Consider the following 24,983-nt stretch of genomic DNA (forward strand, 5'->3'; position numbering starts at 1 on the left):
ACACATGCAGGTGCTCACACAGCACACGCACACACGTCCTCTGTCCCACGGGCCCGCTCCTGCCCTTTCGAAGCCCCCGTGACGTCTCGGTGTGCGTCGTGTCCCGTCCTTACACACTCACGCTGCACCAGCAAGCTGCTTGCGTGCTCGCGAGTGCGTCTCCGGCCCCTGGAGAGGAGGTGGCTGGCTGGAGCCCGGGCCCAGCGAGTCCTGGTTAGTGCACGCCGTTCCCTCACCCCACGCTCAGTGTGTGACACGCTCCTCACACAGGCGCCGTCCATGCTCCAGAAAGCGTGTAGGTCATGAGACACGCGATCCAGGTCCTCACATCTGGGGGAACAAACTCCATGTTTGGTGAGCGTCAGCGTCCGCCAGCCCCTTGCTGGCTTCATGCGTCCCTCATGTCCGCGTTCCTGGTGACGCCCAGTGACGCCGATGCAGGCGTCCTGGGCCACCCTCGGTGACGCACGCTGGAGCCCAGGCGGCCCCGCTTCTGTTGAGCTCCATTGTGACCCAGGCGTTGCCGGGTCCGGGCTGGGAACCGGCCGCAGGTGCGTTGTCCCCTTGCTGTCCCCGCTGGTTGGCTCTGGGAAGGGCCGCGTCCCTGTCCCCGTGTGCTGTGCATGCCGGGCCACGGCCAGGTGCAAGCAGTGGCCACGCCCGCCCACACAGCATGGTGCTTCGGCGCGGGAGCCTCCCCCGGGGGCGGCAGGGGTGCAGTCCGGGCCGTGGAACCATCTAGACAGACGCAGTGAGGGCCGACTTCCGCGGTGCGAGGTGACGCAGCAGAAGGCGGCGAGCCGCGGGCCGGCAGTGACGGGCCGGCGGTGACGACGGGGACGCGTCGGTGGCACGGTCACCCTTCGGGAGCCTCGGCGCTCGACAGCGCTGCGCCGTGCGTCGTGTGCGTGGCGACGTGAAGCTGTTGGCCGCCGCTGCTGTAGGGCGACTGGCTAGAGCGAGTCCACAGACGCTGCTCTTTCTCCTCCACAGGCCCGATGCGAGCGTGGCCGAGTCGTTCGGCCGTCTTCAGAAATAACAAAGTGCCCCGGTCTCTCGTTTCTCTCTGATGGGCTGATCCCAGGCGCTCAGAATGTTCTCGGGTCTGCGGCTTGTCATTCGGTCGGCGTGAAGACCGAGGTGCAGTTTCCCAGGTCCTGTTGCCTCCTGTGAGCAGGGGCCTCGGGGGACGAGGGACGAGTCTGTCACCCCGCAGGTCCACACTGCGCTGTCCTGCTGCAGGAAGTGACACCACCGAGCGTATGAACTATGGGATTCGTGGCTTTTTTTTAAATAACAGTTTAGAGGAGCAGTGAAGTGTTTCTTGCTTTTCCTCCATCGGCTTGAGCTTGTTCAAAACGAGGCCGGAAGGATTTCCTCCAGGCCGCAGTGTAAGCTGGAGAATGAGTCGCAGTTTGCTGTCCGGGATCGGTGTTGGAGAAATTAGACGTTTTAAAATAACCACCGGTGATTAAAGTAGCATTTACCTTGATGGTGTTTATGAACCTCTTGAAAAAATTATTTGGGTGGTTAAAAAACAATTTGTGTGTTTTCAGAGCTGCAAGTAAACAGGGAAACGTGGGCGTATTTTACCGTCGTCCTCGGAATTCTGCCTGCTTGGCAACCGCCAGATACGCATCTGGCACAGATTCCTTCAAGACACGGGACAGAGAGGACTCGTCACCAGAAACCGAGTGTTTTCAACGCTTTCTGTAAATAGCAACAATAAATGAAAGTAGAACAGCATTTGCTCAGGCCACTTGCGACAAGACACTTTAGGAGAAAGTCCCAGAGAACTCGGCTGTTGCCGCCAGGGGCAGCCCACGCCCTCGTGGTTCGCCAGGTCACTGACGGGTTTGGGCCTCGCTGGGGCGTGGTTTGGGTCGAAGCCATTTCATGTCCTCTGGGCATATTTTCTAGGGATTTCATTCTGATCGGTGCTCTGCCCTTCTGGGTGGCCCGTGTCACTTCCAACACCGGATCAGGGCGTGTGGGGTGCGTGTCGTATGGTATCGCTGACTTCCTGGCAGCGTAAATAAAATCACAATCCCTCTTTTTCTTCTCAAATGTGCCACCTGAGAAGAGATTTCAGACACCGTCCGCGGAAGGAAGGAGCGTCTGCGCGGCCGCTTCGGCTCGGCTCTTCCTCCTGAAGCTGTTCTCTTCTGTTTTCCCACCAGATCTTGAAAACTTTAAAGGCAGCCTGAGGAGCGCCGTGTCGGTGCGGGAAGGCCAGGGCGTGGTGCTGCTGTGCGGCCCGCCGCCCCACGCCGGAGGTAAGGAGCCGCTGCGCCTCGCGAGTCCGGGCCGAGCCACTGGGCAGCGCCCCCGCCTGTGCCCGGCGGGAACAGGGGAACTGTGGAGGGCGGCCCGTCCAGGGAGGTGTGTGGACGAAGCCTGCTCGTGCCTGCGGGGGGCCCGAAGGGCGGGCGGGGCCCGGCGTGTGACCAGGGCCAGCGAAGCTGCAGCCTGGCCCGTCCCGCCTGTCCTGGGCCGGAGACCAGGCGCACGCCACCGCGGGCTCTCTGGCCCCCTCCCGCAATCACACGCACGAGCGTACTGCACCCCACAGGCCCGGCCGATGTCTGCGTGACGCCGTGAAGATGACACGTGTGCATTCGCTCGTTTTTAGTGGGACGTGGGAGCATCAACGCTCAGCCGCGCTGGGGTAACTTCAGGTCTGGAAGTTCTGCCGCTTAACGAGCCGGCTGCGGGACTGAGTGCCCGGCACGGCCTGCGAGGGCGGGCCCGGTGCCTCCTCCTCTCAGGCTCGCTTTGCAAACTCGGTCACCTGGGGGAGTGACTCGGTCACCTGGGGGAGTGAACATTTACTAGGGAATAAATGTTCTAGAAACATCGTCCTGTCAGTCAGCCGAGGGTACTGAGCCGTGAACAGGTTGGGGGCCCTTCCTGGCCAGAGGCGGAGGTGAGCAGTCCTCCTCCAGCGAAAATGTGCTGGACTTCATTTGTTCTGTGATGGACAGACCAGCGCCCTTCCCCCCAGTGACTTGTCAGCTTCAGTCACAGGCCTCAGCCGTAGACCAGCAGACCAGCCTCTCCCGTCGTCAGCCCCGGAAGCATCTGGGCCAGCTGGGGTGACAGGCGTGCGGCCCTCCCGGGGGCTGGCGTGGTCAGGTCCACACCCGTGACTGCTTTGCTGGGGTCTGGGGGGAACGGGGGCTGGACCGTGGAAGGGCAGCCGGCGTGTTCGTCTGGCACACGGGGCGGGCGTGCTCAGCTGCTTCCGGCAGCCCCATCAGGCTGACACGGGCGCCCAGCGGGACGCATGCCTCGCGGCGGACGGTGGGGTCGGCGGGCGGCTGCGGCCCCCAGCTCCGTCCCAACCTTCCTGCCGGGGTCTCGCCTACCCGGGGGCCGCCCACCGGGGCCCACAGGCCGCGTGTCACCCGGCAGCTCCCCTCCCGAGCCCGCTCTGTCCCCCATTGCCCGGCTTCGGCCACTGTTGAAAATGCTTTTTCCCGAACGGTTTCGGCGGCTGCGCATCTCCCAGCCCCCGGGCCGGGGTCCAGCCGCTCCGTCAGCAGTGGCCTCTCAGCACTGCCTGGCCCTGATTCCCGTCACGCAGGCCCCTGTGGTGACACAGGAGGCCCCGTCTCCGCCCTGGCCCCGGGGGCGGCGTTGGGGGGACTCCGGTGGCTGTCCCATCAGCCCACGCTCAGGCGGGGTCTTCCTGAGTGACACGCACTGTCCGTTTGGGTGGCCCTTGGGTCACGCTTGGACACGGCATCTTGGTGATCCCAGGGTTTTAAAGGAGCCTTTTGAGGGGGGCCTGCGAGTCTTTCCCGGGGGGGTGGGGAAAGCCACAGAGCCGACGGCGTGGGGACGGGAGCCCGGGGCGCCAGGCCGCCCCGTGTCCTGAGGGCATCGTGCGGTTCTGCTGCCGCCGCCTCCACCCGCCTGAGGCAGCGCCAGCGAGGGAGCCGCGTGAGCCCCGTGCCCACGAGCCCCAGCCCGTCTGCGGCTCGCGGGACACCGCGTCTCTGTGGCACACGGCCTTGGGTCAGGGCTGCCTCCAGCGGACAGTGACCCGTGCCGCTGGGACGCGGGCGGGGCGGCGCGTGGGGGAGGGCGGGAGTCGAGGACTCGGGTCGCAGAGGCGGGAGCCGCTGGTGGCGGCAGCTGTGACGCCGCCTCGCATCCCGTCGCCTGACGCGGCGTGTCCTGCCTGTCCGCGGCCCTTGCAAACGCTGCTCTTAGATGTCTCGCCGGCCGCTGAATCAGCTCTGTCTGGTGGCCGTGTGGGAGGCGGGCGCGGGGACGGAGGGCCGGGCGCAGGGATGCGTCCCAAACACTGCCGCCCGCTCCGCCGTCTGCGTGGCGGGGCAGAGGGTACCCGAGTGTCCTTTCGGTGGGAGCCGGGTGGGTGGGAGCCGTGGTCACAGGAGACTCGCCTCGCACGGGGACCGAGCTGCGAGAGTACGTCGAATCGGGCCGGGGAGGCCGCGGAGCCGGGATATGCTGAGCCCGCCCCACGTTCTCATCGGAGATGGAGTCAGGTTCACGGTGACCGGCCTCACACGGCCTCTTGGCTAAGATGCGTTTCCTGTTACGAGGTCACAGGCCGATTCCCCCGAGGCTCCCTTCCCTCTTCAGCAGGACGCGTAGGGGTCGGGGTGTGATCTTACTGGGGATCCGAGACGCAGGGGTCCTGTGCTTGCACCTCGTAACTGATGTTAAACACTGATTTTCGGACTTCCACAGGCAGAAACACTCTTATAGCTTCCTGAGGCGGGGAAATTGAACCTTAAAATACCGTGGTTACTGCTGGAAAGTGATAAATGGCTCTCAAGGGCTGCACTGTCCACACACCTGGGCGGCCCACGGCGGTCACCGGCACTGCCCTGTAACCCACACACCCAGAGCTGCCACGTCATCCTCCATGCAGGTCACCTTGCACGACAGGCATGGTGATCCTGCCGATCCCTCAGAGTAAACGCCTGGACAGGGCGTGTCGTGCGGCCCTGGTGCCTCGTCCATCACCGTTCACCTCTGCCTCTAAAACGGCACGATTGTCACCCTGGCCCGCCATCACGGTTTCTCATAAAACTTTACAAAACAAGTCTCTCTGAAATAGAAATTTTGCACGCTGGAGCTCTACCAAGGGCGATGATTTTGCGGGCTACAGAAACCGTGTTAATTACGAGGAAGCAGATTTTAACTGAGAACATATGGGGCCTACGGGGCCTTCCGCTGGGACGGCACACGGTTTCAGAGGCTCGGAGCGTCCGCGTCCCCGTCTGTTAAGTGGGCGTGTTAGGGACGCCTTCTGTGTGATGGTCAACAAGCAGGAAAGCTAAAACGGAAAGTCACGGGATCTTCGAGGGAGAAAAGAGAGCCTTTTGTTAATGTGGAGAGTCTCCTCTGCATGAAGGAAATGGCCATTTTTGATGAGACGCAGCATTCAGACGTGTACTTTTGACCATTTTAAGATCCAGTCATAAGTCTCTAAAGCAGCCTTAGCTTTTTAATTATTCGACACGGCCGGGCAGAAGCGGACCAGTCACGATTCTTGAGATTCCTTCACTGCAGCTGGTTTATTGAATTCAGCAAACACTTACGACACCCACCCTGCTGGGCCCCGAGGACACAGACGTGTCGAGACGCCTCGGCGTCCGGCGAGGGCACGCAGCGAGGAGCCCAGCGGCCGTGTGATGACCGGGAACTCGGGGTTCGCCACGCGGAGGCCGGGGGCGGGCAGGCGGGACCGCAGGTCAGAGGAGCTGCCGCCGCGGCCGCCCTGGCCGAGCCCTGTCGCCTGCCCCTCTGAGCTCAGCTGCTCCGTAGCAGCGGGGGGGAAACCCCGAAACGGTGCGGCCAGGTCATCTTTAAGACGTAGACGAGAGTGGCGGGGAGAAAGAAGTCATGGTTTTGAGCATCTGGTGTTGGACACGTGTCTGTCGTCTTCGCATTTTGCTCTTGGAAGAAGCCGCGTGCGGTGAGAGTAGAGTCCAGCCTCGGGGTCGGATCCTGGCACGGAGCAGGGAGGCCGCCCGCCCGGCGTGGCGCGTCCGCAGCCTGCGTGGCCTGGCCGGCCGGGGCTCACGCACCCTCCTGACTCCTGACGGCGCTGTCCTGGACGCTCCACGAACCTGTGCCACGGGCTTCCGGTTTGTGCCTGTGTCTGTGTGTGTGTACGTGTGTGTGTGCGAATGTCTGTCCACATGTGTCTGTGTGTACCTGTCTGCCTATGTGTAGGTGTGTATGTATGTGTGTTCGTATGTCTGTCCATATGTGTCTGTGTACATGTCTGTGTCTCTGTGTGCATGTATGCCCGTGTGTGTGTCTGTCTGCATGTGCATGTCCGTGTGTGTCAGTGTACACGTATGTGTGTGCGTATGTCTACCCATGTGTAGTGTGTCCATGTGTGTGACTGTGTATATATGTCTGCCCATGTGTATGTGTGTACAGATGTCTGCATCTGTGTGTACATATGTCTGTGTGTGTGCATATGTCCATGTGTGTGTCTGTGTATACCTATGTCTGTCCACGTTTGTGTGTACAGATGTCTGTGCGTCCATGTGTATGTGTGTCCATGTGTGTGTTTGCGTGTATGTACATCTGTCCATGTGTCTATGTATGTAGTCTGTGTCTATGTATGTCCGTCTGTGTCTGTGTATGTATGTCCACGTGTGTCAGTATGTCCGTGTGTCTTTCCATGTGTATATCTCTATGTGTACATGTCTGTGTGTTTACATGTATGTACATGTCCATGTGTGTCTGTGTACATAGTCTATGTCTTTGTGTACGTACATCTGTCCGTGTGTGCGTGTCTGTGTGTATGTACATTTGTGTGTGTGTGTACGTGTCTGTGTGTGTACATAGTCCGATGTACATCTGTGTGTGTGTCTGCATGTACGTGCATCTGTCCGTGTGTCCACGTGTATGTACGTTTGTGTGTGTGTGTACGTAGTCCGTGTGTGTGTCTGCCCGTACGTACATCTGTCCATGTGTGCGTGTGTCTGCATGTGCGCATCCAGGTCTGGCAGGCGACACTGTTACTCGGAACACCCACGAGCACAGGCCAGCTGGCTCACATGTCTGCATTTCCTCGTCGGAAGCGTGTGCGTCTCCCTGAGCAGTTGCACGGACTCTGCACCCCTGACGTGTCGCACCTCACCGCCCACACGGGGCCGCGGAGTGGAGGGCGCTGCCGCCCTGAGGTGCTAGGGGGCAGCAGGAGACCAGAGACGCGCCGGCCCTCGCCCCCCGGGCGGCCCCCGCAGTGGCGGGTCGGGGAGCACCGCACCGTTAACACCGCGCACACTGTCAGGACCTTGTTTCCGCGTGTTTGCTCCCTCGAAATAACGCGAGGCCCGTACTTACAGGCTTTTCCGAGTTCAGAGCACTTCCGCACATGTCACGTTACTCACTGTCGCACTCGAGCAACGAGGGCCATTAAAATCCTATCTTCGTTTGAAATTGGAAGCCGCCGATAAAGCATGGAAAGAGCCAGAGCCCTTCTTGTTCGTGCCGGATGGTTTAACGTTTATCGCGGATGCTTAAAGCTCGCTTCGCTCGAGCGTTGTTAGTTCCGTACTATCTTTCAAGTCAAAGGACTAAAAAGGCAGATTAACTTCCCTCTTAACGTTCGAAACATTCCATTTATCTCTAGAGAAACGTAAGTAACTTCGCGTTGGGCGTTCTTTGCTGTTTTTGTTGTCATCGAGCATCTTCTTCGTGACTTTTTACTGTTGGCGAAACACACAAATCGAGGTTGGGTGTCACGTGTCCCAGTAGACGGTACACAGCGATGCCACTCAGTGACGGGCCCTTCGCCACTGTGCTCTGGAACCTCGGTCTGCAGTGTCCGCTGCATGTGGGCGCAGTCAGTCACCTGCCCCCCACGCCCCGCTCAGTGCACGTCTGGAACGTTCTTACGTTTTATGGAGACTCACAGCCCACGACTCAAGGGCAGGGTTTTTTTCCTATTTTGTGGCACCGTCAACTTACTACCTTTCGAATGTTTGACTAAATAAAAGAAGGACAGTTCGTCCTTAAATTTAAACCCCGAACCCTTAGCTGTGCAGACGCGCGTCTCTGCAGCCCGGTCTGATGACATCCGCGTGTCGCCGTCGTGTGCAGCCAGGCCCCCAAGTCTGCCTTATCCCCACAGCTTCTGTCCGCCTGTGGCCCGTTTCCTGCGAGAGCTCAGGGCCCCCGCTCCGTGACGAGGCCGGGGGGCAGGGAGGGTGCCCTGAACGGTGCCGCGTTCCCTTCTCCGTTGTGTGGGGGTCTCTGCAGACGCGCTGTGCTTCGCCCCGGATGCCAGCTCATTGGGATCTGCTTGCATGTTTGCAGACCCAGGGCTGAGTGAAGCGGTCACCTCGGAGGAGGGTGGGAGGGAGACAGTATGCAGAGGTCAGTGGGTCAGGCCGGCCTCTCTGGCCCAGGGCGGCGTGGCCGTGAGTGCAGACGGGAGCTCGGTTCCAGCAGCGCTGTGTCCATCACGTCTTCGTGGAAGCAGAGCCCGCGGGGTGGGGGGGTCACAGGATCAGATGCCAAGGCGAGTACTGGCCAGTGGCTTGTGAGGGGGCGGGGACGGGGTGGCCAGAGGTCCCAGGAGCCCCGGGCTGGGGCCCAGGTCTGAAGCTGTGAGCAGAGTGGAGGGAGCCTGGACGGGGAGGAGGCCGACCACAGCATGAGCTGAGAGCACGGTGACCCTGTGGGGGACTCTCCAAGCCTGCGTTCCCCCTCCCCCGCCAGAGCAGCCTGCAGAAGGGGCCGCGTCAGCACCCCACGGGGTCAGTAGCAGGGGGGAGTAGCCGGGGGCCACGGCCTGGGTGTCCCGGGCTAGCGAGCGGCTGTCGGTCCCCCGTGTCACGCAGCTGGTCCTGCCTGAGGCCTCGGTGGCCCCTGCGTGTCTGCCGTGGGCCACCCGGTTTCCACGCACTGCCTTCGCCTGCTCACTCGACCGGAGGCCTTGGAATGATTTCAGTTTTGACGTCCTTCCCTTGCTTATCCGCTGTTACCAGGTCATTCGGGCAAAGCCACCACAGCGTCTCCATAGCAACGTGGAAATGTCTGCTAAGTGTCAGTGATATTAAATTGGAATTAAACACAGGAGAACAAATGGATTCTTAGAACACGTCGTGTTTTGCTTTGAAATTTTCCTTCGGAATCACACACGTGACATTTGTCCCAAGTTGTCACGCTTGTCACTGCTCTGGCGTCTCCTTGCTATGCATCACTTTCTTACGCGAGCTTCACCCGAGCTCTTTCCGTCAGCCATTCTCATTTTAGTATGAACCAGTTCTGTGCGCCTGGCCACTCCCGCTGAGCTTGTCCCGTGGGGGAGCAGCGTAAGTTTTTCTCTGGCCGGATGAAAGGGGCGAGACAGCCACAGTCATTTCATGAGGGGGACACCGGGAAAGCAGAGTCCCCCAATGACGCGAGGTGAGGTGGCAGGGTTGGGGGTCGGGGGAGACCCCAGGGGACTCCTGCTGGATCACAGACTGCACAGGAGCAGAACGCGGGTGGCCTGGCTGGGCACGTCCTTGTCCCCTGCTGCCTTCAGGCCGCTGCCGGAGAGCACATGCCGTGGGCAGGGCCTCACATGTCACAGCCCCCGCGGAACTGATGGGCTCAGAGACACACTGCTGACGGGGTCGCGTGTGCCCGGGTGGGTTTGAGGCTGAGAGCCGCGTGTCTGAGCACCCGCCGGGCGTCTGCGTGGGCGTTGCAGGGAGAAGGGACCCGTCCTCCGCGTTCGTTTCCACCAGGGGCTCCAGGCTCCGTCTCCTGGAGCGCCCCGACAACGCCTGCCCCCGTGTCCTCCTGTCTTCGGACACCTGCTCTCAGTCCTGGAAGAGCGCCGCCTCCCTCCCCCTGGGGCCCTCAGCCGCTCGCCCAGCCCGCCCGTGTGTCGTCTCACGGGTGCAGACCTACTGCCCCCCCGCTGCCAGGCGGGGGGCCCTTCACCCCGGGCTTGTGCCTTAACCTGGTTGTTAACTCATCACTTACTGAATGTATGTTTGTTACATATGTTTTTTTGACAATTCTTTTGGAAAAGCCTTGCAGTAGTGAAGCAGTGCAGTGAGGTCGGTAACATTGTGAAGGAAACAGGGCCGTGGAAGGGGGCGTCAGGGGGGCAGCCACGGTCCCAGCGCCCGCAACGAGGCCGTGCTGTCCGGAGCCTCAGGCCAGCGGTAAGCACGGCCCTGGGGACGCGGCTGTGCCTCGACCTTCAGGGTCAAGGACGCGCTCGTATTCGGCTTCCGTGGGAGGTGGGTAGCGCAGCACGGTGTCCTGAGTTAAGCCAAATGGAAAGGGCAGCGAGAAGCTAGATCGTCATGGACGGGGCGGACGTCGGTGTGGGGTCGCCCTGCACGCTGCATCTCCCCGGAGGAGGCGGGGGCCACGCCTCGGGGGAGGTGATTCCCGCGGCCGGAACCGAGCTGCGAACCGTCTGGTGGTGTCCGCAGCAGGATGGAGTTCAGTGTTGAAAGGGGCAGGCGGACGGGGTCGGGGGGCAGCAGGCGGCCAGGCCTGGGCACGAGGGAGCCCGGGCCACGCGGAGGCGGCTCTGGGCGGGCCTCACGGCGCCGGGCATCACGCCTGGGAAACGGCGGAGCTGGGGCACGTTCTGTGTCGAGGGTCGACGTGACGAGGTCGGTCATTCCGAGAGGTCGTGGACGGCGTGGTGTGGAGGCGGAAATTGGAAAGGGTGCGGGCGGAAGCCAGAGCTCCATGAGGTGCCTGGAGGGGCAGCGACGGGGGCAGTGGTGACGCCGCCCCCGGGACCGCGGGTCCCAGGGCCCCGTGGCGGCCCGGACGCGGGCAGAGCCTGCCGTGTCGCCGCTGCGCTCGGGCTCGGCCCCAGGGCCCCGCGTCACGTCGCGGCGACGGCCCGGTGCGTCCTGCTCACCGGAAACCGTTCCCTGACCACGGCCTTCCCTCCTCTCCATCTGTGTCTCAGAGCTGTCGTACGCGTGGATCTTCAACGAGTTCCCGGCGTTTGTCGAAGAGGACAGGCGGCGGTTCGTCTCCCAGGAGACCGGCCACCTGTACATAGCCAAGGTGGAGCCGTCGGACGTGGGGAATTACACCTGCGTGGTGACGAGCACGGCGACAGCCGCCAGGGAGCTGGGCCCGCCGACGCCTCTGCTGCTGCGCCCCGACGGTACGCCAGGTCGCGGGGCGTCCTGAGGGGGCGTCGTGCGCGCACACGCGCGGGGCGGGGCGGAGCGGGGCGGAGCGGGGCGGGGGGCGCCTCGGAGAGCCACCCCTGCCGTCGTTCCAGTCACGGGCCCCGTGCCCCACAGGCCCCCGCGCGCTCAGCCCCAGCTGCAGCTCCGTCGCTGCAGGGACCAGAGCGGAGGGCGTGAGGGGCCCTCGTGCGAAAGTCACGCCTGTCACGGAGGGGACAGCGAGCCGTGCAGCACGCGGCCCTGCCGAGCCCGGGGCCTGGGTGGCATCGCGCCGGCCTGAGTTCTTCAGGCTCCGGGCATTTCGTTCCCGAGGGAGCACGTGCGCGTGGCACGCCAGACGGGGCCCGCTACCTGAGCCGGGCCCTTTGCCTCGCGCGGCCCGTTCTCGGTGCCCCGCGCTCGGCGACTCGCTGACAACCGCGCCCCACGCCTGCAGTTTGCGGAGCGCAGCCCGTGAGCCTTCTCGCCGCGAGAGGCTTTGAAACGGCGTCCGCGTGCGGGCTCCGTGCACTGGCCAGGCCGGCGCCCGCCCCGCAGCTCAGGAGCAGCGGAGGAAGCGAGTTCGTGAGCCCAGGACGCCGCCCCCCACGCGCACGGCCCCCGCGCGTGGCCACCGCCACCTGGGCGCTTGCCAGCCACCTGTCAGGGAACGGGACCTCCTGGCGTCTTGTCTCCAGGGAACCGTGGGACGAGGCTGAGCTGGTGTCTGCGCTGTCGGCTCCATCAGGCAACACCACCCCTCCCCCATAATTTTTGGTCTGTAGGATTTTTCCAGACGTCACAGTACATCCTGTGTTTCAGTTTGACCAGCAAAGTCCAGACTGATCCCAGAACACAAACCGCCCGTTTCGCATCGTTTAAAAGCCGCTTTTCTCGAACAGTTCTCGAGTTGAAGGTTTATGAATCACAGGACCCGGGCCTCCCGGGTGTTTATTAATGTCGCGCGTTTGGCCCAGGTCAGCCCCGGACGGCAGTTCGCGAGTAATTTAAATCGTTAGGAGCAGCTGGTTCACACGGAACGGGAACGGGGCGATTCTGAAGTGGACGGAGAAACTCAGCTCCGCTTGTGGCTTTACAGGTGCGATGGGCGAATACGAACCCAAGATAGAGGTTCACTTTCCAGAGAGTCTGCCGGCCGCTAAGGGTTCGACCGTGAGACTGGAATGTTTTGCCCTCGGAAAGTAAGTTTTATCATGTTCGTTCCCACACGGCAAGAGGTCAGGGCCTGTAGGGATGCAGGTGGTTTGCAACAGACCCCTCTGTACCTTATCTTCTAAAATTTTTTTTTTATTAAGAAGCAAAGGAAAAATAAAATATGGGGAAAAAGCACACGGATAATTTAGTCCGAAACGTTAAGGGCAGCTCGCAGAGAACGCCGAGGCCTCCCTAACCCCACAAACTAGACGGTGCTGCCGTTGGTCTTGCCGCGTTCATCCGTGTGTCACAGCGTGGCGGGTGCGTGTGAGACCTTGCACGCCCAGCGATGCTTTAGCTCAGGGAAAGAGGCCGTGTGTTTTATCAAGGCGCCGACTCGGGGGCCGGTTCATGTCGGGTCCATGTCACTGACACCTGGTGACGTCCTGCGTGTGGAAACCTGCCTTTGGCTCCGTCCAAACCAGCACGTCACCAGCAGCCGGAAAGGCTTCCGGGCTGTGGCTTGAGGTGGCTGGTAACGTGACAACTTTCTTCCCAGCCCCATACCCCAGATCACCTGGAGGAGGGGCGGCGGGCTGCCCTTTCCCGGGAAAGTGACGCTGAGGAAGGCAGGCGGCGTGCTGGAGGTCCCCGACTTCCAGCAGGAGGACGCCGGGTCCTACGAGTGCATCGCCGAGAATTCACGCGGGAAGAACGCGGCTCGGGGACGCCTCACGTACTACGGTGAGCGCGGGGCGTCCGGGGGCCGGGGGCTGACCTGCAGCGGCTGTCCGTCCTAGCAACGCTGCTGCCGCTGGGGACGGGCCGGTCCGGTGGGACTCCGGGCCCGGCAGGTTCTGTTCTGCGTTCTGTTGAAAGAGGATAAATGCCCATCGTAAAGGGAACTGGAAAAAGGAATTTTGCAGTGGGGCCGGAGGCGTAGGAGATGCTTTTTGCATTTTAAAACGATTCAGAGGAGAACGAACTAGTCCCCTTTTTCCCCGAGAATAACCTTTCACACATTTAGCCGTTTCGAGGAGCGACGTTCTCAGTCCACCCTTTCTGGAAGCTGTGGTTTCGCACCTTGTTGTCTTTATGAGGCGGAAAGAATCCGTCTTCCCTGCCTTGGAAGCCGCGGCTCACCCGGGCTGCGCCGCGGCCTCGCCGTCTCTCCGTCCCTCACGGCTGCGCCTCTGCCGCCTCCGAGCTGCGATCACGTCTGTTTGACGCGCTGTCAGTTCGGGCTGGGAAAGGGTAATAGCGTTATCTTTACTCAGAGACCGTGTATAGGAAAACTCAATAGTCTTTTCAGAGTTTGTTTCCCACTTCCTTTCAGTGAAGAATACTAGTTTTTGATGAACACATATTTGGAAAATACAAGTCTGGTTTTATGAAGTGCACTTCAAATACGTGACGACGTTAGCGCTTCGTCGCTACAGCTCACGCCGAGGGGGCCGACCGCTTCTCTGACGGGCAGCCGCCTCGTGTCCCGTGTAGTCCGGGAACGGGGAGTTGAAGCTGTTCACGGTGCTCACATAAACACTGCGAGAGGAGGAAGTTGGGAAGTAGAAAATGCGTTTCAGTGTAACGCGGAAAGCAATTTTGGACTGAGCTGTGCCTCGGAGTGGGCAAGCAGTTTGTGTGAAAAGCAGTGAGGTAAAGAAAGCTTAGCCGGGCCCGTGTTCTCTGAAAGCCAGACAGCTACGTTTTCAGTGCAGTTTTGTTTCCTACGAAAGCAGTTTTACGAGACGGGAAAGGGAAGGCCCACCTGCCCCTGGCTGCAGTGAACAGGACGGGGCACACTGCGCCCCCACGTGGAGGGTGGGCGGTGGGACCCCAGCTCGGTCAGGCGCGGGGGGCCGGGGCGGGGGGCGGGGCTCAGCTCACCTCGAGGGGGCCGCAGGCTGAGGCTCCGCGGCCTGCACTGCGTGTCGAGCGCCTGTCACCGTGAGTGGTGTGTTGCTTTCATCTGTAAGAGCATTTTCTAAATAGCGTCTTCTAAAACCTAAGAGGGGATGATGAATCCACTGGATACAGCTGATTTGCATGCGTAATTGAAGGTCGCACGCGGTACTTTTTCATAAGAAAGCGTGTGATTCAAATTGAAGCAATTTATCCACCTTTTCCTGCCTTCACTTAATTCTCACAGCGGCTCCTAAGACTTAGCTCGCTGGTTCATAGTTAATTAAGACTTATTTCTAAGTTGAAGGGAATATAATTTCTCCCTCAGCTACAAAAGTTTCTCTTCTTTGGCTGTTAATTTTCAGTGCGTGATTAAGACTAGCCTCCGCTGTCATTCGCGGATTAAGTTGTCATCAGTTGTGAACTCGTGATTCAAACGCAGACTTGGAGAAGAAAACCTGTTTCGTGTGCCTGCGTGAACTGCCTCCCGACCGACATCCGGAGAACGTAACACAGTGCGCGGGAGTCGACCGCGGAGAACGCACGTTGCGCTGGGCGTAGGGGCCACAGACGCAGCATCCGTCCTGGACGGATGAGCATCTCACAAATCCTGGGAGTGCGACGCTAGGGCCTTCGCCACTGTGCGCTCAGAGGCCCTCGCTCAGCCTGAGAGCCAGTGACGGCTGCATGGCCGAGCAGACACTTGCATGTGCTGGGTGAACTGAGAGTCTGTTTCATTGCAGCGAAGCCTCACTGGGTCCAGCCCATCGAGGACGTGGAACTCGCGGTGGAAGACAGTCTGTCCTGGCAGTGCCGGGCCGGCGGGAAGCCCACACCCTCCTACCGGTGGCTGAAGGACGGGGCGGCCCTGGCACTCGAGGTGAGGCCCCGTCCGGCGTCCCCGCACCCCCCGCCCGACACACTCTGGGATGCCTCGCTAGCACCCGAGGCCGGAAGATGCGGGAGTTCGCATCCGAGGAGCGACGGGGCAGGGGGCGGGGGGGACATGGGTAAAATCAAGCCCCTCAGCTGCCTGGGAAGAGACTTCAGGTTGAATTTCATTGGGAAAAGGTGACTTTGTGACTTTAGTCTCCAAAACGACACAGCCCGTTTTGGTTTTGAGCGAGGAGGCCTCACTTCAGTCTGACGGAGCGTGTGTTCCCTGGGGAATCGCTGTATCCGACTTCGTTACTTTGTTGCACGAGGTGCCTCTTCCCGGCCACATTTGCGTGCTAGGTCAGTCACGTTTCTCCCAGTGTGCACACGTGACCTTCCCTGCCCCCGAACCCCGCGATGATGCGCGCGTGTTCCCAGACCCCTTTTCGGCACAGGATTCGCAGTGCCGTTCATCGGTGTGATTCAGAAGCTGGCGAAACCTTTCCAGGTGACGAGGTCGGACGCCGGCACGTTTTCTTAGTCTGCAGCTGTAGCCTCTGGGGAGAGGGCACCGGCCGGGCCGTTTGTCTTCTCGCTTTGCTGATCCCCTCACTGATGCACCCGTGGGCCGAAGGGTGTTTATTAGTGTTTCCAACGTGGGCTCTCACGCTTTCAGATAAGGAAAAGTCTACATTTCGAGTCCGATCGCCTAATACTCAGGCAGTGAAGGCGGTTTGTGCGCGCTGGGAACACTGGCCAGCGGCTTCGTTTTTCTTCTGAAACGGGGTGTGTTCCCACACGAGTATTTCTGTCGCCGTCCAGGAGAGGGTCCAGATAGAGAACGGAGCCCTGACGATAGCGAACCTGAGCGTGGCCGACGCGGGCATGTTCCAGTGCGTCGCCGAGAACAAGCACGGCCTCGTGCAGTCCAGCGCCGAGCTGCGGGTCACGGGTGAGCCTCGCGCCGCGCCTGCCGCTTTGCTGGAAGCCCTCGCTTCCACCAAAGTGGAGAAACTTCGTGTCCACGTCACGCTCCACATCTGAGGCGTCCGCAGCAGAGTGGCCCAGGGCTTCTCGTCCGGGTGACGCCTTAGGGACGAGCGGGACCGCAGCGGTGGCGTACACCCCGGCCCCACGGTCACGGCCCAAGCAGCCCCGTCACAGGGCTCGTGGCATTGTGTTCCCCGTCGCTGGGCCACAGAGTCCACCCCGAGGGCACACGGCCGCTGCTCACGTGGGACGGAGCCTCGTCCCCGCACCCTGCTCGAGGCACCGGCTTCGGGCGGACGCAGCTCACAGCGGCCGGGGCGCGACACCGGCCGTGGCGGGTTATTTCCTCCCCTCGCTCTTCGGGTCGAGGAGGGGGACGGCCGTCGGTCCTGCTCAGGGCAGTGGTCCCGGAAACCACTTTAAGTGGCAAACGCTTGCGAATCCAACCAGAGCCGAGCGCGTAGCGTAGTCCCCCCCGAGGAGGACGGGGGGGTTAGATCCGGAACCGGCTTACGAGAACCTTCTAGGATGGTTTTAATTTTGCTAAACTCGGGAGTGAGCTACTTTAAAACTTCCAGTAAACGTTAAAAACTCCCATACAAAACACGTCTCACGGTTCAGACTCGGCAGCGGGAATCGCTGGGCGCGTCCGGTAAATCCAGTGCTGACGTCCGTGTGTCCGGAAGCTTCACGACGTTCCCTTCAAAGTCAGCTCGAAGTTGACGGCAACTCAGAGAAATTCAGCAACGAGCTCATTCTCTCTCTTTTTCCTTCCTTTCCAGCGTCTGCTCCGGACTTTTCAAGGACTCCGATGAAAAAGTTGATCCGGGCCCAGGTGGGCAGCGAGGTGGCCTTGGACTGCAGGCCCAGGGCCTCCCCGAGAGCCGTGTCATCCTGGCGGAAGGGCCACGTGCCCCTGCGGGACAGTGGAAGGTACTCGGCGCCCACGGACGTGCGGCCCACTTTCCAGGCGAGGCCTGTTGACCTGGACAAACCAGAAAGAGCCAGTTGTTCAACCAAGAAAATGGGTTCCCTTGGGAATCCAGGGAGCTGCCAGGGGGACAGGCGAGCCACGAGGGCCCTCGGAGCCGAGCACGGAGGGCAGGAGGTGGGGAGGGGCTGCTGGGAGTTCCCGGCAGCTTCTCCTTGCCTGGGCGTCACCAGGGGCCCAACCCGAGGCCACCAGCTAAAGACCTTGGGTGGAGACTGTCGCGGGGGAGGGGCGTTTTGCTGGACGAGGGGGAGCCCCCCGCCTGCCCTGCAGGTCCCCTGTTTGGGGACATGCCTGAGGCCCCCCAGGGCCCCACCTCCCTTTGCTGTGAGGTCCCTCTGACTGTGGCCTCGCCGGGCAGGCTCCCAGGGTGGAGCGGAGGGCCGCGGCGTCCGCACAGGGTGGGGGCGCGTAGGCACCGCGGCGGATGCTCTGTGCTCCCGCGGCAGCAGCGGTCAGCGGCTGCCGACCCTCAGGGAGAGCCCGGCCCTCCTCTTCCCATGCAGAGCCCGCGTGTCGGGAAGGACTTTCCTCCCTGTGGCCTGGAGGATGCTAACTGCGCAGTACGGGGAGGTCCGCCCCGGGCCAGTGTCCCAGCACAGAAAGCAAGTGACGTCGTGGCAGCCGTGACAGCGAGGCCAGCGTCGCAGGGGCCCTCCGCGGGGGTGACTCAGCCTTCTGCAGAGGCCGCCTCGGTTTGCCGAGTGTGACACACTAGAAGCTTGGTGGACAGTGCGGGTTCTGGAGCCGGGGTGCCCGGGCTCCCCCCTCGCCTGCCCCCACCGGCTCAGTGGGGTGATGGACTGTCTCTCGTTAGTGAGCTGATGACATCGGTGCCGCTTCACTTCATGAGGGTCAGCGTGTGGCCGGAACGCTCGTGTCCACACGGCACTCGCTCGGCACGTGGCGGAGAGTACGCAGGAGGCTTCGCTGTGGCTGCGATTTGCTGAGGGTTTACCACGTGGCAGGCGTCACGCTCAGAGCCTGTGAAAAGCGAGTAACGGCCCCAAAGATGCCCATGTCCTGGTACCGGACTCCTGCGAGGACATCACGTTGCATGGGACACGTTAAAGGGGACGAGGGCATTCGGGCTGACCGCGGGCTTCCTATAGGGGTTCGCCCTGGCCCGGCCGGGTGCTCAGGCCGTCACTCGAGGGCCACCTGGGGAAGAGGGAAGTGGGGCGTTTGATGGAGGCGTTCGAGGGCCAGAGGAGACGCAGGAAGAATGCGAGGCCCCCGCCCGGGCCCGCCGGCCGTGAGGACCCCCAAGCGGCCAGTGAGCCAAGGCTCTGCGAGGTGGGAGCAGCCCTCGGTGACAGCAAGGACATAGGCCTCGGTCCCCAACCCACAACCGATGGATGCCACCAACGGCGTAGGACCAGGGGAGGGTTCCAGAGCCTTCTGAAGGAACGCAGCCCTGGCGACCCCTGCTTTCCGCCCAGAGGCCAACGCTGAGCTCCTGACCCCCGCAGCAGCAAGAGCACCGGTTTGTGCTGTTCGGGGCCTCTGAGTTCATGGCGATCGTCAGGGGACAGAGCCACCTCCTCAGAGGCCGCGTGTCGTGCCCTCTGAGCCTCTGCAGCTCCGTCCCACAGGCCGTGTCACGGGTCCACACACGGATGAGAAATCCCACGCCGAGGGGACTTAGCACGTCGGGATTCGGATCCGCATCTGTCGGACGCTCGGGCGTAACCGATGGGCTGTCTCGGTGTCACCTCTGCCGGGGGCTCAGAGGAGTCTCGGCCTTTGCAGTGGAGTCGAAATTATCATTTTCTTTAGAAACGAGGGGGAAGCAAACAATAAAACCTGAGGCCAGGAAATGTGGATTTTCTTTTCCACAGTAACAAGGTCGCACTGCAGATGGCCGGGCCGGACCGCATGGGACCAGAGGCCCGAAGGTTCCCCTGTGGTTGGCTGTGACACAGCCGCGTTCCCCAGCCTTTAATGGGATCCATGGCCACCAAGCACAGCCAGAGGGAGGACGCAGCAGAGGCCCGAGCTGGGCGGTTAAATGCAACCCAGCCCACAGCAGATTTCCAGACAGGAAGTGAGTGTGTGGAGTCGGGCTTTGTAAGACACCTCGGACAAGTGCAGGCTTGTGGCACAGACTCGTCGGCTTAGGCTGTGCTGGCTGCTAAGTCTCTGTGCCACAGCCGGCTTCTCTGTGGCGGGGAGACTTTTAAATGCTTTTCTCGCAGGCATGAATTCAGCAGCGATTGTGTCCCAGGGGCCTGGTGTTCTGCACAATAATAAACCGGCTGGTGCTCACAGTAGGGTCTGTGCTAGGCAGAGCTTTTTAATCTTAGTTTTAAAAGAGGGATTAAGCAGATTAAGAGATTTGCTGAAGGACAGCGAGGGAGAAGGGTCACCCCGTGTGGCGGCCGTGAGTCACGCATCAGGTCTGAACCGTGGCATCCTCGTCCGGTCCGTACAGCGGGACAGCAGGCCTCCCCTGACCCCTGCGTACAGGCCGCTCCCCGCACGGGCCGCAGCTGCCTCGGTGGCCGGCCCTTCCCCTCTGGGCAGCCGAAGCTGTGCTGAGCAAGCGACAGGTCAGATTCCTCTCCAGCTTCACGTGGCGTCAGACTGGGCCTCGCTGTCACTAGGCAACGAAGGTGCCCTGTGCCCCCCTGGCCCTGGCTTTACACGGTAGGTTGACTGTGGCTGTTCAGTCACGGGCCGTTCAGGCTAAAACAGGTCTTGTTTGGGGGACAAATGAATTTACTGATATATTTGAGAATAGAAGAGAAGGCAAAAATTTTTGATAGGATATTTACGGCAAAATTTAAAATTCATTAGTTTTTTAGGGTTTCTTTGTTGTTTTTCTGGTAGAAGACCTTGGGCTTTTCAGTAAGCAACAGGATAAATAGGAGACTTTCTCCAGCCTCGCACAGGGAGCTGTGGGGGGCAAGTACACTACTGATTAAGCTGGTATGTAAATCTGTTGTGTGATACGTATATGGAGAGATGCATGTGTCTATCGATAGCATCAGTCAGAGCCTGAACCAGAAAAAGAAATCCAAGAATCCAACGTCTTTTTAAAACTGTGACGGCCGGTAACTGTGTGTGCGGAGGAACTTGACAGCCGGTAACTGTGCGGAGGACGTCACGCGGTGCGTCTGAGCGTCCGTGGTCTGTCCGCGTCGCAAGCTTTGCCCCACTCAGCGACAGCTCTGTGCCCTCGTGTCAGCCTCAGAAATGTGCATCGGAGCCGAGATGCCCGAACTTCAGGCGGACTGGCCAGGAACCAGTGTTCCTGCTTCAGGTGGCGAGAGCATCTCAGGCCAAGGCGACAGAGGGTCCCTTCCCGGCGGAGGTCGTAGAGGCCGCCCCGAGTGCGTGACGGTCCCTGAGTGCACTCCGGGCCCGAGCCCCTGAGGTTACGTGCTCGTCACGCAGTCGGAAGCATTTTGGTGCCGACGGTGTGCCGGACACCGGGAGTTCCTCTCTATCAGAGAAGTCTGTCCCTGGTCTTGGCTTTCCAGGGTCTGCAGAGGTGACTGGGCAGGTTCGGGGAACAGAGGAGGGAGCACAGGGTGCGCGGTGGTGACTGGGAGGGCCCGCCTCCCGCGAGGGCGCAGACGGGCTTTCTGCAGAATGTCGTGTGGAAGCAGGACGGGGAGGCGACTGGGCAGGAGCAGCGCACGTGAGGCTCGGGGCGGGGGCGCCGGGGTACTCGGCGGTCCCTGCGGTCAGCGTGTGGGGCCATGGTGCAGCCTGGGCTGCTCGTCAGCGAGCCAGTCGGCCGCGTCTGCGCCTCGGGATGGCCAGGGATCTGGGACTTGGAAGAAAGGCCTAAGCACCAGGGCCGTGCGTGGCAGGAGTTGAGGCCACACGGGGGCGAGGTCCGGACACGGGGGGCTGCACCTCGCCGCCAAAGCCTCAGTGTGGACACGCAGATACTGAGCGGAGGGTGCCTGCTTTTACGATTTCTATTCAAGGGCTAACGTTACAGTTTCATAAGTGATAGACTTACTAAGTCAACGTAAGTCAAAGGTCATCTTAAGTCACCTGGGGAACAAATATACTAAACTTCGAAATAACTGGCATCACTATTGAGTAATGTTTTTCTTTTTTGTGTTTTATGTTTACCATTCGATATTGAGAAGCAAGTTTTCTGAATAAACGAGGCGTCCCAGCCTTTTGTGCATCCGGCGGCGTTGCACGAGGTGTGAGTGTTTTAATGCTGTCGCGTTTATTCACTTAAATCTACGTGTTTTCAGGACTTGAATTAAAATAGTTGTTTTTTTCTCCTTTAAGCAAAGTAAAGTTAAACAGGCCCTGGAGAGGCAGACGGGCCTGGTGCGCGAGAAGAAACAGCCCACGGGCTCCTTCGAAGAAACGCGTCTCTTCTGTATCACTTAGCGTGTAAAACGCATTAGCCAATTATTTTTAAAAACGGGCTTCGGCTCGCATGGTGTTGCTCAGCCTTGTAAATATTTCACTGCGATACTCTCAATTCGGAGCAGTCAGGGAATGGCCCATTGCTTCCAATTAAAGACAGCAAAATTATTTTATGTTCTGTGCAGCATTTAACACTGTAGAGATTTAAATGCTTTCTAAAGAAAGAGCTAGTAAAGATCTTTCCCGATATTAACAGCCGTGATCCGGACAGCGTTTCTGAAACGCGCCGACCACTTCCCCGCGTGCTTTTCGCGTACGGTGATGAGCTTTAAAGCGCAGTGAACTTTATGTGCTGTGTGATTCCAGTTCTGGAAACGGCACCGTTCTGGGGACAGACAGCACAGGCGCCGCTCGGCGGAGTCGGGAGCGGGTGGAGAGGCGCCTGTCAGGGTCGCAGGCGGGGGTTGGGGGCGGTTTCCGGGCCTCGACGAGGTCCTGCTCCAAACCAAAACGGGTGACGACCTGGACCGAGTGCACCAGGAACGCGCACGTCAGCCAGGACAGCACGAGCCCTCAAGCACATGGTCTGCTTAGGCCGTGGGCGGCTCGGCCGTCAGCAACGCTGCCATCGGCCGTGTCACGAGGTGACCATGGAATTCTGTGAAGCAAGACAACAGAAAGGACACGTCCTTGGTGCAGGCGTGTGCGGGGCAGGCGTGTGCAGGGGACACGTGCAGCCCGGCGTGTGCCGCAGACAACTAAGCCGGGAAGAAGCTCAGAGAAGAGCTGCTGTCTCGGCCCGGGCGGGGGCAGCCACTCTGAGGACGGCCGTCTCGGTGACACGGGAGCTGTGTTTCAAAGGGTGTGTAAAATCACGCAAAGCCAGAATAAGGAAGCGCCTGAACTGAAGGAGCACGCGGAGCTGAGGCTGGACGCCCCTTCCAGGCGTGGCCTCGGGCGGACATGGGCCCCCGGGACGGGGCCTGAGCTGCGTCCTTCCCCAGGTCCTTCCAGAGCGGTAGACGCTGGGGGACGGCTGGTTCCAACAGGGAAGACGAGACACTGGGGAGGGGGCTGGAGCCTCAGCGTGGGGGCCGCCTCGCCCGGCCCAGGACCCCCCCGGCCCCCTCCTCGCTCCCCTCCGGGCTGGAAAGAGTGGGGTGATGGGCCAGGCCCCCCTGAGCAGGTGCAGCTCACGGAGGCCCCGGGCCGGGGAGGGGCTGGCAGGGAGGCATCTGCTCCTCCCCCCCCGCCCTCTAGCGGACGCGAGGCGGACCTCCCCTCGTACGCACAGGCAGCGTGCGCTGCTGCTGCGTGCGTGTGTGTCACACGTGAGTGTGTGTGCCCGATCGGCACGCAGCGTGCTAACTGCCGTCGCGTCACCCACTGTCAGGTGGAGGTAAATGTCGATTCGTTTCTCAGTTTAATTTTAGCCCGTGGAAAGAGCAAAGCGTCCCAGTCAGAACGACGGGACACGTCACTCTGCCACTCACCGCCGGGACCCGACGCTGGACGAGCAGCCTCGCCCCCGGCCCTCGCTCCGTCCTTGGGGAAACGGGGCCAGCTCTCTTACCTTGCAGGGTCCGTCACCCCTTTGTGTAGGCTCCTGGGCCTCCCTCGGCCTCCTGGGGATGGGCGGCCTCCAGCTCCGGCCCGCCCCACCGCCCTCAGCCCCCGGCCCTGTCCGGGTCTCGGTGGTTGGCACCTGCTGCCGTCGACACCGTTTTTAATGTTAACTTTTTTCATCACATGGCTCAGATTCTTAACAGTCACCAGGCTGGGTTAAAAAGAAAGGAGATGAGAAATGAGAAAAGACCTTTCTTGCTTTGCAACAGTCAATTGAGTTTTACGTTATTATATTCAGAAATAAATAAATTCCACCCAAAGATTATTAAAGAAATTGCTGCTTTCAGGTGTTCTCTAAAATCTCATCAGGTAAATTTTACAGATGACCACGCAGTTTTTAAATCCATACTTTAGGTCTGATTTTATGGATTATAAAAGTTAAGGCCACTATAAAAATGTTTATGGCAGTGTGAGCGTTTTGGTAGGGAAGGCTGGTTAATGAATCTACTTCACGTCGGTTTCTTGTTCAAACTGGGTAAATTAATTGACACCCGTGCTCAGTGTAAACATTTTATTCGCTGAGTTTTCTACCCGAACCGCATGCGTGTGGCATTTCTCACTCAAGCCCAAAACTCCCATCTGCGGCTGTGCCACACTGAACAAGCTGGATCCCATCTGAGCTCGGAAGCTAAGCGGGGTCAGGCCTGGTTAGTACTTGGATGGGAGACCACCTAGGAAGACCAGGTGCTGTAGGCGTTAAAAAAAAAAAGTCCCACGTGCATTTGCCTACAGCCCAATCCTTTATTTTCACTAAAAATCCAAAGGAAAAAAATACACTTGCTAGCATAAAAAACCAGTATTTTTGCATACTGCCTCTTCCATTTTTTCTACTAATGTGTTTTAAAGAAAAACTGGGTTTTCTCTCAAAGTAAGAACATCGACTGTTTCCACGCCGTCCAGATGCAGCGCCGGAGTGCATCATTTGAATTTTGAATCGTTTCTAAAAGAAACGGAATTTTTGGTGCATCCTGCATTTATGCTTCTACAGTTTCCTCTGGCTGGAATGCCTTTCTTCTCATCCTAGAAAACCCTGCTGACCGCCCAGGGTCCAGCCCGCCGTCCCTCTGTGCTGCGGCCTTCCCCAGGCCCACAGGCCATGCTAACCGGCCTTCCCCCGCCTCACCCCGGGGCGTCTGTGCCCCACACCCCCGACACGGGGCCCTGCGGCGTCTGATGTCTCTCAGCCCTTCCTGCGTACCCTCGTCACCCCAGTCTCCGCTCCACGCATATCTGCTCCTGGGGACATTCATTCATCAGATGTTTGTTTGGCACCTGCCGTTCTCACTGACCGTGTCGCCTGACAGATCACCTGGAACTGCAGGTGTAAAGAGGTGGTCGTGTTCTCCCTGACAGTGTCCGGGGGCTGGAATCCGGGGCAAGGCTCGGCTGGGCCGTGTGCGCGGGGTGGCGCTGGCGGCCGACGTGGCTGTGGCCCCAGAGCGGGGAGCGGGCTCTGCCCTGCTTTCTCGTCGTCAGTGCCAAGTCCCCTCCGTGCACTGTCTCCACGTGGGGCTACTTTGGGTTCCCTCAAGACGTGCTGGCCTCAGGAGGAGTCGAAATGCGTGCGAGTTCCAGCCAGCAAGCCGGAACTTTCCTGGTGTCCCGCTGGCCACCAGTGGCCTGCCTCACCCCTGGGTTCCCAGAGCGGGGGCTCGGCCACGGCCACCTCCTGTGCGCCATGCCGGGCACGGAAGAACCCGGAGTGGACGAGGCAGACGCGGCCCCGCGCTGTGGGTGAAGCAGAAGCGGGGACAGACCACGTAGGCTGGGAAGACGGTTCCTCACCAGACAGGAGGCAAGTCGATTACACGGGTGGTTTGAGGACGGCCTTGCCGAGGAGTAAACCAAAGGCGGGAAGCAGCCGGTCACGGCGGGAATGGAACAAGCTCCTTCTGGAAAGGGGCCCGGACAGGAACCGAGGCCTGCACGCAGGGGGTGACCGGCCTGAGAAG

General features: G+C 60.4%; 1 protein-coding gene and 1 pseudogene across 1 annotated transcript in view; both read left to right on the plus strand.

The window, feature by feature from the left end:
• CNTN3 (contactin 3) overlaps positions 1-24,983 on the plus strand; it is a 78,641-nt gene that overhangs the window by 16,871 nt on the left and 36,787 nt on the right. Inside the window, exons 5-11 of the mRNA XM_039837971.1 lie at positions 2,181-2,276; positions 10,937-11,140; positions 12,247-12,349; positions 12,862-13,046; positions 14,948-15,084; positions 15,903-16,032; positions 16,853-17,003. Coding sequence (XP_039693905.1) covers positions 2,181-2,276; positions 10,937-11,140; positions 12,247-12,349; positions 12,862-13,046; positions 14,948-15,084; positions 15,903-16,032; positions 16,853-17,003 — 1,006 coding nt within the window. The remainder of the gene's footprint in view (positions 1-2,180; positions 2,277-10,936; positions 11,141-12,246; positions 12,350-12,861; positions 13,047-14,947; positions 15,085-15,902; positions 16,033-16,852; positions 17,004-24,983) is intronic.
• On the plus strand, positions 23,609-23,727 carry LOC120582592 (uncharacterized; annotated as a pseudogene).

Source organism: Pteropus medius, unplaced genomic scaffold (assembly GCF_902729225.1).
Source record: "Pteropus medius unplaced genomic scaffold, Ma_sr-lr_union100, whole genome shotgun sequence".
NCBI lineage: Eukaryota > Metazoa > Chordata > Mammalia > Chiroptera > Pteropodidae > Pteropus > Pteropus medius.